We start from the raw sequence: 16,561 nt of genomic DNA on the forward strand, positions 1-16,561 counted from the left end.
AAAAGATAACAATCACAGCACGAGTTGTATTGTGTTGTTGTTCTATTTGTGAGTTGCATAAAGAGAACTACAACTAACACCTAATTATACAGGTGGTCAGTGCCTCCCCCCAGCCCCCTTCTGGAAATGCCCCTGCCTTTGCAATAACAGTGTAATTTAGCAACTGTCAGCAGAGGACAGTTGGACAGAGACTCTTCTGCTAACTCATTATAAAAAGATTTGGCTTTCAGTAGCTGCCCGGCAAAAAGCACAGCCTATGTGGATAGGAGTTCAATGACATACCCATCATGCACAAGTATGTGCAGGCAGCATTAGTAACACCAGCTTATAAAAGTTATTGTACTGGGAGGTTGTTGCCATCTATTGCAACACCTTGGCCCATCAGAAAACTGAGAGAATTTAGCCGTTTGATCAGCATTAGCATATTTGCTTGTAAATGGGTTTGGGTGTAGCCAAACTGAGGCTGCTGTGAAACAACCATCAGAAAGTGAGCACCATCTCTGATGTTTGCTGCCTGTGTGCTCCTTGAAAACTGTAATCAACAAAAGCAAATTTCATTTTTTTGCTCATCTCCACGCCATTGTTTGAGCTGTAGTGATGCTGTGTGCAGTTAAGTTTCCCCCATGTTTCACACTGTCAGCCAGTTAAAGTCTTTGAAATTCACTTATATTAATCTGGTCTTGCTTGTATTTTTGTTTGTCTGCAGCACAGCAGGGTCATTTGGGTGATGAGGCTTTGTAAGATCCCTTCAGCACTCACTTGAACAGTGTCTCTTGGACACGGTAGTGTGGCTTGTAGGGGCACAATTGCAGATAACCTTGACATGGCACATCACCAGTGATGGACAAGGAACAGTTTGAGATTGAAGCTCATCAGGTTTGTAATTGAAGCAGTGGGCACAGCAGAGGCACATGCTCAATCTGGATTAGTGGTATGTCCATCACTTTCAGTCTGCTTGTTTTTGAAAAAACTCAGACATAGATTTCTGATTCTGCCTGTTACGGTCACAGAAAGGAAGTTATAATTTACTAAACTGGCCTAGGTTATCTTGTCAGAGTTAGTTCTCAACCTTTAGTGTTCACACATTGTGAGTTGTTGCAGGTCTGTCCTAAATTGTGACCTTGTCATTGAACTTTCCATTAGTCACCTCCAGAGTCCTGAAAGATCATGGGCAGTAGAGATTATTAGAGAAAGTTTGTTGTTTGTCTGGAAAGATTTATCATATCATCACCATTTTTATCATCCTACAAAACAAACTATAGTTTTAGTGTTGTATTTGTGCAGAAGAAAACATTAAAACATTTAAACCTCCTCATGCTTGACAAATAGAAGAATAGAAAGACATCCAGCACATTAACACAACACTAAAAGAATCATTGAAGAGAACATTCATTCAGAAAAAAACCTACCTGTCACCGCCTCTTTGCTCCAAGAGCTTGGTGCATCAAGGGATCCCAGAGCTCACCAAGCAGACCAAAGTTACTGCCTAACTAAATTTTGAGTTTCACAGCAGGCAACACACTATGTTGAGATCCCATCTGGATCCAGTTTTGTTTATCACTGTAGTTTGAAAACTGCTCTGTAGCAACATGATCAGACAAATCAGACTGTCTTGGTGAACCTTAATTGCCACATGCTGAACTAGAGCCTCTCTGACTGCCAAAGCCGTGTGTCTTGTTTGGATGGGTTTGTGACAGTGGTTGCTTGAGGTTACCAGACATTTTCCTCACACAAAGGCTTCAAAGGACACAACACCCCGCAACATGCTGCTATGACTCTTTACATAGAAATAGATGTATGAACCACATCCTACCTTCACATGGTATGTTCAACCTTGATACATAAAAAGGGAAACTGCAACCCTTGACATGAGAGAAGGTTCAGACTGTTCATACAACCAACCACTGAACCAAATAAACAGCTACACATCAGACAAATAAAGTGAATGCTAGGCATTTGGAAATGTATTGGTATTACTATGCAAAACAAAATAAGAAATTAACAAAGAATGTTAGTCGGAAGCCGGGTATTCACAACTACTGCATTTTAGTAGTCACTGACTAGTTTTACCAAACCTCCAACAAGCTTGTCTATCTGGTAATTTACCCCAGGAGCGGCTGTGCCACATCACGGCTGCACCACAGCTCTCAGAACCATTCTAGTCAATGCTCATGTTTACACCAGAAGCGCTGCGGCGCATCTTAACTGCATCCCAGAGGCGGCTCGGCGCTCCGCTCTGCAGAGAATATGCAGCAAGTCTATTGTTGATGGATGGCGTGTCAATTGGCACAGAGCAGGTCAAACATGTAGGAAGTCATGCACGGAAAAGGCAGGGAGAATCCGGTTAAGTTTCAAAATAAAAGACCCTGTGCAGACTCACGATGATAAAGACAGACAGAAAATAAACAATTTAACTACGTAGCCTGCTTATCCATGGTAGAAGCACAAAGAGCAAGGAAAGAGGACTTAATCAACAAAATCAGAGCAAGTAAACATAACCAGATGGGCAAAATGCTCCGCTGCTGAAATGTTTCTGAAACGCTGCTGGTGGAAATTGCAGTTGCGTGCATGACGTAACAAAACCGTGGTGCAGCCATGATGCGGCACAGCCGCCCCTCCTGTAAATTACGGGTAAGCTACAGATACTGTTTGACTGCAGCAACTATGTGACTGGGATAGCGGGAGTCTGTCCTCTAAATAAAACTCAACCCACAAACCCACAGGAGAGCTCACTCCTGATTGTAACTTTTTGTGATGATCATTTTATTAAAATACACTTCTACTATGCTCCTTGTGAGGCTGGCACAGCTGCAACTGTGACTACACATACCTACAGATTTTCAAATGATTTTTACATGACAATGGATGAATTCTCAAATTGATACATCCTGCAAAACCATGTCCATCCAGGTGAAATACCATGTTTTTAGGGAGTTTCATGGCAAACAGCTGGCTGGCTAGATGTATTGGAGCTGTCAGAGAATATGCATTTGCAGGTCAAGTGATCTGTCTTTGAACATTAGTATGGACAAGGGTTGTCACCTTTAATGTAAAAAATTGTGGGACAGCCTACCAGCAGCCTTCTGCCCAACTGACACAAAATCCCATGAGATTTTGAGTACCAAACACTTCCTTTCTTGCATTCTTTGATGCACCAACTTGTCCTCTGTGCTGCTCTCAACATAAATGTAAAGTAAACTAGTAGAGTGCATTCCCCACCAACAGAAACACCTACTGCAGTGTCACCACAACTGCCAGGTGCAACTAGTGGAGATTTGCAAAGTTCTGCCAACATTAGCCTGACCCCCATTTTCTTCAGTCATTAGCTTGAATCAAGATTTCAAACTGATGCAATTGTTGATCACTACTGGCCCTACAGGGCAGTTAAGAAGAGTGAGAAGTCAGTGGTTGTATAACAACAACAGAGCAGATAACAGCAACACAGCAGACACTCCAGTCTGCAATGTAGTTCATAAGCCACAGAGTAGAGGAACATCAGGCTTCATGATCAAATTAAGGTCTTTATTACACTGACACTTGAGCCTGCATCAGTCTGTACCAGCTGTTGATTTTTGCAATATTTGGTTTTAGAAACCAACCAGTCACACTCACATGAAACAGTGCATAAAATTGATTCTGGTGACTATTGTGTATGTGTGTGTGTGCGTTTCTTGAAGGGGAGCAGTGGAGACAGCTGAGTACACATTGACTGAAATGACCTGCACAACCCCCCTCTCTTTTTGCCGCGTCATCCCCCTTCTTTCCCCTCATAATGACGCATTGTCCACAGGCTGCTCTGAGGCCAAGTGAACAACAGGGGCCTGCAGGGACTCTAGGACCAGTCTGAGAGCACCCAGGGGACGAAGCAGCAAAGAATAGCAACAAGCCCACAAGAAGTCAAGCTTGTGGAATCTTCAAGAGCGTCGAGAGGAAACAAAGCTGTAAGTTCTCTACAATCATAGCATATCATTTTTGTTTCCTTTGATTTAGGCAGGTGAAGATCATATTTCATCTGAGAACTGAGTCACTTCAGAAACAATGACAGTGATAATTATTTGCTGTGACAGTTATTACATTAATCCTGGATGATAGTGAGAGACCTCAGGTTAAAAAGAGATGAAGTCAGTTTTCTTTTCCCACATATTTATTTTAGTTGCAGTGGCTGGTTTAATCACTGCTGGAATTCTTAATTTGTACTGTGTGCAGTCAATTTACAGTTCAGTGTAAGCACTAGAAGATTAAGAATTGTTTTATTTTCACTGTTGTTTTTTGTGGAACTGTGTTAAATTTATATGTCAATGTAATCAGTAGCATGGGAATAACCACTGTGTAATCATTTGTCACTTTCTGACAGGATATAATAACAGTAGAGTCATAGCTCTCTGTTTAAGTCCAGCACTAATATCTGTCAAACACTCCCAGTAGGCCAACGTTCACACAGTCCTGTCAGCTTTCAAAGCAAACATTCCTTTGGCATTCTGACCAAATGGCCAACAATGTTCCTTTGGCTCACTAATCAGGGAACAGGACAACTATTCAGGGAAAATTCTGCACTTTTCATGTGGAAAACTTCATGTACTGATAAATTGGTAGAAGTAGTAACTTGAAGCAACACATCATCATAACCTCATTGCTATGATACTGACAGACAAAGCTGAGTTCCCCTGCTGCAGAATGTGGAGTTTTTCCTGCCTCCACTGATGTCACAGTGATGTCTTGTTACCTAACACTATTCCAACTATTGGCCAACAACATGAACTATGTGCTAGGGTTGTGATACACAGCATTATGGGCATAGGCATAAGAAATAATAATGATAATGATAATGTATTAATAATAATAATAATAATAATAATAATAATAATGACAGTAATAATAGTTTTTATAAGCAGTTTCCCTAATCGATCATTGTTAATGTAAACGATCAATGTATTAATTGTTATTTTTAAAACCATAATCATAATTTTGCTTGTACTAAATAATATCAACCGTGTTTTTCAGCAAAATATTGAATTCTTTGACATCACTACATACACCAATGGTTCCCAAAGTTTATCTGGCATGCCCCCCCTCTGAAGAAAAGAAAAGAAAACTTCATGTCAATAATTGGGGAAGCAACTGATAAAAAAGGATTCAAGTTTGATTTTATTGAAGTACAGGCTAGAATGATAGTATCAGCAAACCCTTGTTTGTTTATGTCCCCTACATAAATCATTTTTATTTAACTTTGCTTCACCTCAGTATTTCTCCCCTGATGCTAGAATTGTAATGTGCTCTCTTCTTGTATTCCAAAAAGAGGCTGTAATTGCAGATGATTTTGTACTTTTTTACTGAGTGCATGGGGAACCAAACTACAAGAGAATGAGTGGGGTTGACAGGAAAATATGATTGTGTTTCATGGGTGTAAAAATGAAGCAAGATATGATCTTCTAATTATGTGACTGAGGAGAGCTATGTAAATTAGAATGGAATGGACCCTTGAGGTTCAACACAAGAAAGATGGAAATTAGGTTACCAGTTCAAAAGCAAAATGCTTGTCATAGAGTTAAGACTTGAATATTGAAAGGCAGGGGTGGAAGTAACAAGTAGTTTTGTTTGGTAGTTGTACTTTAATGAGTAGATTTTCAAACCTGTATGTTTTACTTGAACTTAAGTATCCTTTACATAATGTAATCTACTTAGTTACTTTCAAAATATTTGAGTACTGAGTGCAAATTGAATTACTATCCAAATCTTTAATCTGCATTTTTGTAACCAATAAGGTGATCTGATCACAAACCAATGAGAGGCCAATGAAAACTAGGATGTACAGACTGACAAAACACTGCAACAGTGGAGTGTGGAGTAAGGATGTTATTAATCAATTAAAACTGAAAATTTCACCAATAGTCTAGAAATGGCAGTAACTGCACCTCATTTGACATTGTTCTGTGTGGTGGAGCCATTTGTTGAATAAGGAAAAATGACAAAGCAAAACAGAAAAAAAATGAAAATTAGTAAAAAGTTTTAAAAAAAACATGTTTGTATTTTATACATAAATAATAATTAATCGATTGTTAGCATTTTTCAATTACTGGTTAAGGAAAGCAAAAAAACTGCAACCCTAGATTGGAGAGGTGACTGTGACCACTGAGCAGAACAGAGAAGGAGTTCATTTCAACTGAAGATTCGAGACACAGATAACCACTTTGATTGAATAGCTGGTATTGATAATGTATTAAACATCAGTGATTAAAAAGTAACTAATACTGAATAGTTTTTGAGATGGGTACTTTGCACTTAACATACCTACTTAAGTATTTTTCTAACACCTGCATGTTAACCTGTAACTGCGCAATAATTTTAGTAATGTGACAGTACTTGTACTTGAGTACAAATTTTTCAGTACTCTTTCCACCACTGCCAAAAGGTCAAGCAGGACTAACATGGAGTAAAGGACATCATCAGCTGCTATGTAGAGGTCATTTGACTGTCTCTGTTCAGATCTATGTACAGACCTAAAACATGACTGGAATTTCTCAAACAGATTGCTGAAGTCTTATATCAAAACCTTCGAGAGAAAAGAGAGTTTTGAAAGGCTGATAATTACAAAGAACAGAGGGATCAAGGCTTGGCTTTTTAAAGAAGTAGATGGTCCAGAGCATTCAAGTGTTCCAGAGCCAGTAGCAAAAGAGGAGTTAATACTCTGACAAACAACAACAACAACAATAATACATGTTTACAGGTAGAATGTCAAAGACAGAGATTCATATATCATAAATCAGGATTCACAAGAATATGAAAAGATAACACTGACAGAACTCAAACTTGATGAAACATTGTGGTTGGGATCCAAACCAGAATTCCATGAAACAATGATTTCTAATATGAACTCTCTCAGAAAATAAGATCAAGATGTTTTAACAGTCAGATGTTCAAGAGCATGTATAGGAGCAGAAACTAGGTGGTCAGTAGTTTTGAACAGGTAGTACATCAGTGATGTGTTGGTTGCTATTCCAAAGTGTGTAAATCAACATTTGCAGAACTCTGGGCTTTGTGAATGGAGCATTTAATAATTTTCCTCTGAAAATAGGGTTATAGCCAATATTTTATAGTTAGTCAGGTCACAAGTCTCCACAACACATCTCTTGGAGAAAATTGTCTCAAAGTTTTTCCAATTATTTTGATATTCCATGTTTTATCATATGGTCCGATGTGAATCAAATTCTAATTGAGTCTAAAAATTCTGGTAAAATAACAAGAACCTCAGTCTCATGCTACAAGCTTGTTTGAGACACAATAAGTGAACATACTGACACTGGTAAATGAAACCCTCTCCTGTCATTAGCAGGTAGTCCCCATGTTTGAGCTGAGGATGTCTCTGCAGTCTCTGATGGTGGCTCTTGCCTTGGCCCTGGTCTTCCTGGGCCCCTGCCCTGGCATGGCAGCTCCTCCTGGGGAGCCAGACGATGAATCTTTTTACCTTGAGAACGGGTACTGGGGGTTCCCAGACGATGAGAGTTATGATGATAATGACTTGGACCAAGAGGTGAGGGGGAGGAAGAGATGGAATACTATTCTCTTAATTTAATTTCTTACCATGGTTTTGTCCAAATAGTGTCTGTCTGTCTGTCTGAGCTCTGACTGTCCTGTTGCCAAATGAGAGGGAGAGAGAGAGAGAGAGAGAGAGAGAGAGAGAGAGAGAGAGAGAGAGAGAGAGAGAGAGAGAGAGAGAGAGAGAGGAGATGATCAAACTGTTGATATACTCAGTCAGTTGTGTTACAGGGTTTATTCACCCCAAAATCAAAAATACTTTTCCTCTGGCCTGTAGTGTCATAATTTTTGGTGTGAGTTGCAGAGTTGTGGAAATATTGGCTGCCTTCTCTCCATTATAAAAGGACTAATCAGCCTGTGGTGCTCAAAATGACAAAAAAATACATTTGAAAAATTAAAAACCATGACCAATACTCAAAATAATCCACTGACCTGGTTGGGTTTCATGTAGGAATTAACTTTCTTTTTGCCATTGAATCTACTGGAACTACCTTAGAATATACCTGAACTAGAAGTAGTAGTTCTTTTTCTTTCTACTAGAAAGAAGCCAAGTGACATTTAGTCCCATTGCACTGGAGAGAAGTCAGACATCTCTACAGCCAAACAGCACAACAGGCCAGGGTGAACTGTCCCTTTAAACTATAGTTTTAAAAGCAGCATCGAATGAGGTGTGTCCTTTATTTGCCCTGGGTTTTGCATATAGGTTGTCTGACCCCAATTCAGTCACTCAACTTGAAAGTCATTTTCCACAGCTGAACATCTTGCTGTCTTGAGGTGATCTCATTAAACTCCTAGAATTACATGAAATGTTGAATTTTTCTTTTTAAAATCTTTACCAACATGTTTCAGTAAACTGTCTTCAGCAGGGCAACTCCTACCACACTGAATCCACAGTAATATCATGCCTGTGATACTTGGTGGACACTGTCCAGACTATTTGATCTGCCAAGGATTCTTTACTGATTGGACGCTTCAAATTCAAACCAAACTGTACTCTATCACTCTATCAAAATAGTAAGCTGCTGGGTTCTCTCCAGACACCAGAATGCTGCTCTCCTGTGTCATTTATAGACTCTAATCAGCCATCCCTCTTAAAAGCATCAGAGGATATAGAAAGACAACATGTTGCTTTACTATTAACTTATATTTATAACTACTGACCTGATGGAATATTATGAAAAGAGAAACTGATTTACCCACTGACGATCATTTCTGCATTTATAAATTATGTAAATGTAAAATGCTGATCCAAATCCAAAAGTTAATTAGTCCAGTAAACCAGTGTCACCCTCTGATTTCATGGGGCTTCAGAAGTTCACTTACAGTGCATGAATCATCTCATATCCATCTCAGTTTTCAGTAGTGTTCTAAGAAACCAAAAAGGTTCAGGATTAGAAAAATTCTAACAAAATCTACTTTATTTGTGATCAAACGAAGTCAAAACAGCAAGAACAAAATTATAAAATATAACACAGAGAATTGATGTCAATATCAAAGACAAACCTTGTGTTATTTTCAGTACCTGTGACAAAATAAAGAAATTAAAATACCAACAATAATAGATAATTAAACACTGAGTCGATTCACTGAGACCTACATGAATGACATTTGCATGGAGAGCTTCTTTGATTGGTGGAACCTGTGGGAAGCTACAATGATTGGTCAAATTCACAGAAAAGGCTGTGCAGGATGATGGAGATTGGTTGAATTTCCATGAATCATCAACATGACAACTTCCTGGGGAGACTAATTAAACATCAACAATTAAAAAGTAACTAATACCCTGAGTTGTTTTTGAGAAGAGTTATACTTTCACTGAGGTATTTTTCTAATACCAGTACTTGTAATTGAGTTATACTATAGTAGTACTTGCACTGGAGTACAGATTTTCAGTGCTATTTCCACCACTGATGAAGTGAAGTGTGATGCGTAGTAATATAGTTCTAAATTTGGACGTTTGAGACCTCCTTTCTTTCTTGCTCACCCAGGAGAGTTTCATGTCTAAGTGTGCAACAGCCAGTCACCTGACATGTCTATGGGCCAAATGGACATGTCACTCCACCGTAACACTCTATAGCACACTACTAGAAGGAAGAAAATACTGAAGTACACACAAGGTGTTGCTCACCTGTCACTCAGCATTACTGATGGGTATGGCTTGCTTTGGTCAGGAGTGTGCTGTGTTGTCCCAGCAACAACACCCAACAGTATACTGACACATCCTGGAGTACACCTCTATATAACTGTAACATCTGAATGGGATGAAAATATTTGCATCATGGTTAATTTATTATTTAAAAATGAAATACATGTGATCTGAGCTGTCACTATCTTCCTGGATGCCTTGAGAGGACAGATTGAGGTTGGCACCCTGGCACCAGACAGCCCTTCACTAGCCAACCAGCCCACAGCTGAACACTTTGAGGAGGAGGTTATCCTGCCCACCCTGCCTCCAGCTCCTGATCTTCTGGACTTCAAGGGACCAGGTATCTTTGGCCCTGAGACTGGACTGGGTAAATCAAAGCATCACATCGACAATCTTCAATATTTGTGCACAGTTGTGTGTCTGCATTGTGTGTACTGTGTGTGATTTGTGAACTGTGCCTTCTGTGTGCAGGTATGCCTACCTGTCTGCTGTGTGTGTGTATTGGTGGGAGTGTGTACTGTGATGACACAGGTCTGGATCAGATCCCACCACTGCCCAAAGACACCACCCATTTTTATGGCCGCTTCAACAAGATCCGACATGTCAAGAACACAGACTTCATCAACCTCAGTGAGGAATCACGTTCTACACACCCACCATACACTCTCATATAAAATTCACATGGTGGTTGAGCTGATGTCTGTGTGTTTGTGTGTTACAGATAAGCTCCAGTCCATTGATCTGACAGGTAACCAGATCTCTGGGATGGATGAGGATGTGTTTCGCTCTCTGCCTCAGCTGCAGGAGTTACATTTGGCTGATAACAATCTGCAGGTCGTGCCTGAGCTGCCAGTCACCATGAAGCACATTGATCTACGCAACAACAGGCTGATCAATCATGGAGGACATTATGAGGTATAATAAAATATCCTGCATATATGCTACAGAAAACAGCTCTGTAATGTGTTTTGTGGCTTTGTGCAGAGGAAAACTGTTCAGTTGTCATGGAGATGGTTGATCATGTGCTCTAAATATGGAATTTCAGCCACAGCAGCTGGGCCCTAATGCAAGATTATCAAAGCAGGCCCTGGCCATCACAGTCACACATAATAGAAATTAATATCAGTAGTGAATGAAACAAGTGAAAGCATGCAGCTTTAAAACAAAAATGAAATGAAGTGATTACAAGGAAAACAGACCACAATCATATAGAAGAGGAGTCATAATAGCAAGGGAATGATAGTCATAGACTAGACCAGTGTTTCTCAAGCTTTCTTTTACTGGGACCCACTTTTTAAAAATGGCAAACAATCATGACCCAGTATCAATAAATCTCTAAATGAATGTTCCTGGCCATCTTTATTGCCATTTTCACATCACCTAATATTATTTTGACATGTTTTATTGAAAACATTTACAAGCCAAATATCTGAGGTGAGAAAAATATGTAATGAAATTTATCATGAGAAATAAATGCATTTAGGCTGAGTTAATAGGCCATCTCATTGTCTTTTTTAATTTGAAAAGGAAACAAAGTAGGATATTTTAATCTGCTTCATAAAGGAGATAAACAAGCACATTTAGGTGGAATTAACAGGCTCTAGTTTTTTCCTCTCATCAGAAAAACAATACACATTTTAAATGTTTTAGTAAGGTTACTACAGATGTATAAAACTTAAATTTGCAGAATTTCTTCCATTGTATTTTACTTATTTGCTGACCCACCTGTCTCTGGGAATGATAGATAACACTAACTGGTTACAGTGCAGCTTCACACAGATGAAAATACAGTAAAGGAGGTGACAGCGTACCTGCACACTATTGAAAACTAACAGCTGATAGCAAACCTTAACAAAGATGAAAATACAAAAGGTGACAGTTCACCTGTGCAGATGAAAATACAGTGTAACAGGTAACAGCTCACGTGTACAGATGAACATGCAGTACACTGGATGATACGCACCTTCACATTGATTATTAGGTGATAGCAAATAAACAAAAAACACAAGTGTGTAGGCTGATTATTAGTCCAGAAAAAGAAAAAGTTTTACGTGTATTCTAGTTAATACATCCATGGGAACAACTTGTGATTGATTTTTGGTCTTTTTGAAACTTTCTGGAAGAAAACTACTTTTCCTCTATTTTGTCTTTTTCAGCTGCTTCTTTCAATTCTCACCTCTGATATCTGTGTTTGTATTCCATTGCTTGTTTCTCATTTACTAGCTGTCTTCACAGTTTTCTAACTAACTTTTCTGTATTTTGCCTTTCAGTAGAACTGAGCATGTCCATAACTGCAAAACCCCAGAATTCTAAGCAGACACACTGTACATTTTTGGATACCAAATTGCCCATTAATCCCAACTTAAACTTTATTTAGAAATGTTAAATAGAAGTATGAGTCAATAACATATATGTTCATATAAGTAAAACTTATTCTGTGTTATTGTAAAGTTATGTATTTGGTGAATGACATCAAGTATGTAACACCATGAAATAAGGGTCTTGGCTGATTAAGCACTATAAATATCTCCTATGCACTCTCACACATGTGTAATTGTTTTAACTAAGATAATAAAAGATACAGTGACAGAATTGGAAATGGCAAATCACACAAAACTTAAAGCACATCTATGTGAGGCAAATTATCATAAGCTCATATGTGCAGGCCCTGGTCAGTCACAGACCCGAATGCAGCTGCATTACTTACTTATCTGGTAGTTCCACCACTTCAGCCACATGAGAGCCTAGCCAATCACCTGACTGACTGATTCACATGACTGAAATACTACACTTAGGTCCAGTGGTGGAAAGAGTAGCTCCTGAAAATCTGTAATGTTGTAGTATTGTTACATTACTGAAAACTACAACACAACTGGTGTAAAATATACTTCAGTAAAAGCACAAAGAATTCTTCAAAAAACTTCCTTTTAAAATAGAAAAATGTAAACAAAAACGGTTGTCCTATCAGTATGAGTCATGAGAAGCAGGTAATTATTGTTTATCTGTACTGGCTGAAAAGAATCCATATTGTACATCCTTAAAGGGATAGTTCACTCAGAAATGAAAATTTAGTCAGTATCTACTCACACGCATCTCCACTAAATATCTTTAGCTTTAAAATATGGGTGGTGAGGGTGAGATAATGACTGAACTTACATTTCTGGTTGAACTATCCCCTTAGTATAGATCATTTTTGAATGCTCCAGCTATTTCCTGATGAATTATAAGTGAGATGCAGCTTTCTCCATCCTCCACAGCAGCCATACTGCTTCAGAGCGCAATAACTACATGGAAAACATGGACATTTTAAAGCTCTTACTAAGTAAATTCAAGAAGTTTTTCAAGATATTTAGTGGGTGGGGGGCTCCATCTTGTGGATAATTTCATATATTACTGTGTTGTCATGTGAGTGTTTTTCTTTTTTCTTCCATGCAGGATATGAGCCATCTGGAATTCCTCTATCTGTCCAACAATAATCTGGATTATATTCCTGCACCGCTGCCACTGAGCCTCAAAGTGTTACACCTGCAGGTACAAGGACATCCCTGTCATATCTCTTTCTCTTTTTCCTGACTAGATTTTTGCTTGTGTTGTATCAGCTCTCAGACGTATAAAATCATCTGCTAAATTGTAAGATTGTAAAATAATTAAGATCATTGACAGCAAGTTGTGATCAGACATAGGGGTGTCACGATATGAAATTTTAACCTCACGGTTATTGTGACCAAAATTATCATGGTTTTCGGTATTACCGCGGTATTTTTTTTGAAAAGTGTGTTGAATACATGACTATTCAGCAAACAACAGCAATACCTCCATTGTCAAATTTGTTGATGACACAGTGGTGTTAGGCCTGATCAGCAACAACAATGAGCCCTATCATGCACCCTTCCCTTCTCCTTACACATATTCCATGTATATATCCCCACCCGCCACACACACCTCATTTATTCACACATACATCCCTGCACACTGTAAGCTGAGCGATCAACTGCATTTCACTACATGTCTTGCATTAGTATTACAAGCATGTGACAAATAAATCCTTGAATATGTTCAGAAGGAATTGATAGTCCCACAATAACATGCAAAATATTTAAATTGTAATTAAGTAAAAACACTAATATGTGAGTATTTTTTTCATCACAGCAGGTCAGTGATCAGTGTTTCAGTGACTCTCTGTGGATCAGTGAGTGTTTTATTTATGGCCCCCACATTAAAAACATCGGCACCGCGACATGATTTTCTATTTTTGGAGCTGCGCACCCTTTTCGGTCGTGTCTAGAAGGTAACTCTTTATTTGCATAACTCACGCGAGATTTGTGTTCGTTATTTCTACTAAAATAATCAAAGTTGCGCGATCTTTCGCAGGTCTAGGGTTCCCTCCTAAACACGACCCTCTGGCTCTCTGTCAAACTAATGACAGCAGACTGTCTGTAAACAACACGATGTTAAATTCTGCAGTGTTTCACACAAAGACTTTATGTGTGTGGACACCCAGGTTTGGTTTGTCACCAATTTTGGCATTTTTATTTTTTAATCAGTCCAAGATGACGACGGTATCAGTGATCGATTTGATCAATGTGCCCTCCTCCCCTCCCTCACCTGTTCACTCTGCTGTGAGAAGATCTGAAAGTTTCTCACAGAGAAACACAGACTCTCCTTTACATACAGGCCTCCTTATAAAGTTGTTTAATTTTATAAGTGCATCTGGTTGGTGTCGATGTCATTAACCATCACGTTAGTTTCTGTTGTAATAAACTCCGTCATTAACAACAGTCTCCTCCACACGCAGCTTCTCTGCAGTTGGTCTGTGTGTTTCCTGATCAGCTAAACCAGCGCCGGAAAGACTAGAATAGTTGCACCAGTTAAAATAGAAGCGTCCCGTCAAAATTTAAAATCTCTTAATAATTTATTGGTTATAGGTCCAGGTCCATATAGGACAGCGTGTGGGTCCGGACTCGGACCGCGGTCCGCCAGTTAGGGACCCCTGTTATATAGTAATACACACGTAGTGACTGTCAACTAAAATGGTTAAAACAAACGAAGTGTATGGCATTGTTGTGCCTTCAACCGTCTCATCTGAAGTTTGTTAGGGGTTGTAGGCTACAAAGTGCGCCTGCGCAGCAACTTAAGCAGACTCAGATGAGACGCTGGAAAGGCTCACGGTGCCTACACCGCGGGCACGGTAATCCAGCGAGATAATATAGATTTTTAAATATTTTTAAATTAAAACGGTAATTGTTATAGTCAACATTTTACCGCTACACCGGTAACCGCAACACCCCTAAATGTTTTTCTAAAGCTTTTCTAATTATGCACTTGTTTGTTTGTGCCACTGATTGTGTCTCATCCTGCGAATGTATTTGGAAATGGCTGGCATCAAAACCCAAGGATCTCAGCTTTCTAACACTCTGTCTGATTAGTCAGATTTCAAGATAACCATTAATTTGGTACACTGGCAAGGTCCAGTCAATCCAGTCCAGTAACAAATTCAGTCCACAACACACACTTTACAGCAATAAATACTCATAAACTACACAAACATTTACATCTATCAAATACACAACTACTTTGTAAATATACTGATGCAGCAAACCATTAAAAAGCCAACATTTTTGTGTTTCCACTGATGCCAGCCATTTCTAGATATCACCACAGCAGCAGGTACAATCAGCACCACAAACCAGCAGACAATTTGAAAACTGAGCAACTTACTACTGAAAACATAAACAGTTCTGTTTCATTGGCAAAGGTCCAGTACATCAAATCTAAGTACATATTCACATACTATTACCATCTGTAAATACTCACAAACTGCACAACTGAGGTGGGAGAAGGCTTAATACTCTACCTCTTCTTCTGTGTCTTGAGTTTACATGCAGATAAAAGTGATTTTTTTTTTCATTTCATCATGGTTGCTGATGAAATGAAAACCTTTTACTTCAGTGTGTTCAAACTTTTATTACTCAATGCCAGTAATATTTATAGTGATTCTGATGGTTGGGGAAAAACTTCAGAGAGCAGCTTTCAGTGTAGTTTGGGTTTGCCTTGGATAGGCATTTGAGGCTAATGTTACAAGAGTTTAAAAACAAAATAAGAAGGCAGTGACTTCTCCGTTTGACGCATAACAATGTCAACATTCATCATCCAGCACCACTGAGACTCATAACCCTCCACAAATATTGAATGCTAACACTTTTCAGTGTTGACCATTAACAGTACCTTTCTTGTACCCCAATCAGAATAACAACATCCAGTCTCTGCATGAGGACACCTTCTGTAACCAACATGATCCCAACTTCATCCGCCGTAACCTGGAGGATATCCGTCTGGATGGCAACCCGCTGAACATCAACCTGTTTGCCCAGGCCTACGTCTGTCTGCCACGCCTGCCTGTAGGGAGCCACTGACAGCTGCCACAGTCAGGGTCAAATAGATAAAATAGAAACTCTTTAAGTGTAACAGCTGTTCTGTGTGAAGATTCCGGCTAGAATGATATGGGGTTTGAGGATTGTTTGAAACATCCAATACATTGTCTAAATATCTAGTGCCAATTTTTATGCCAAAAATTTGCAGAATCTATGGGAACAAACATCCTGAGACATGCACTGCATTAGTGTGAAAACAGCTGCCTACTGCTGCAGATGAAGTTCATGAGAGCAGAAAACAAAAACAAAGAGTTAAAAGAGACTAAAAAGCTGTTTGGAGTGGAAGATAACTGTGGTGTTGGTGATAATTCTCTGGAATCATCCTTATAAATAATCCTATTACACTGAAGATAGTCGTTGATTCACTGTTTGGATAAAAATGTTAATCGGTGCACCATTAACTACTTGATAGTCTTGTAATAAGGAGGAAAAAGAGAAACGAGTCTTCCAT

At 39.0% G+C, this 16,561-nt stretch overlaps 1 protein-coding gene across 1 annotated transcript; it reads left to right on the top strand.

Moving 5' to 3' along the window:
* The first annotated feature begins 7,327 nt into the window (after window positions 1-7,327).
* Window positions 7,328-16,533, top strand: optc (opticin). Its single transcript, XM_084725819.1, has 6 exons — window positions 7,328-7,529; window positions 9,882-10,046; window positions 10,151-10,309; window positions 10,401-10,594; window positions 13,115-13,210; window positions 15,925-16,533. The coding sequence occupies exons 1-6, from the start codon at window positions 7,340-7,342 to the stop codon at window positions 16,090-16,092; spliced, it is 972 nt and encodes a 323-aa protein (XP_084581945.1). The 5' UTR covers window positions 7,328-7,339; the 3' UTR covers window positions 16,093-16,533.
* Window positions 16,534-16,561: the final 28 nt, after the last annotated feature.

This window comes from Lutjanus erythropterus, chromosome 2, assembly GCF_056507025.1.
Source record: "Lutjanus erythropterus isolate fLutEry1 chromosome 2, fLutEry1.hap2, whole genome shotgun sequence".
NCBI classification, from domain to species: domain Eukaryota; kingdom Metazoa; phylum Chordata; class Actinopteri; order Lutjaniformes; family Lutjanidae; genus Lutjanus; species Lutjanus erythropterus.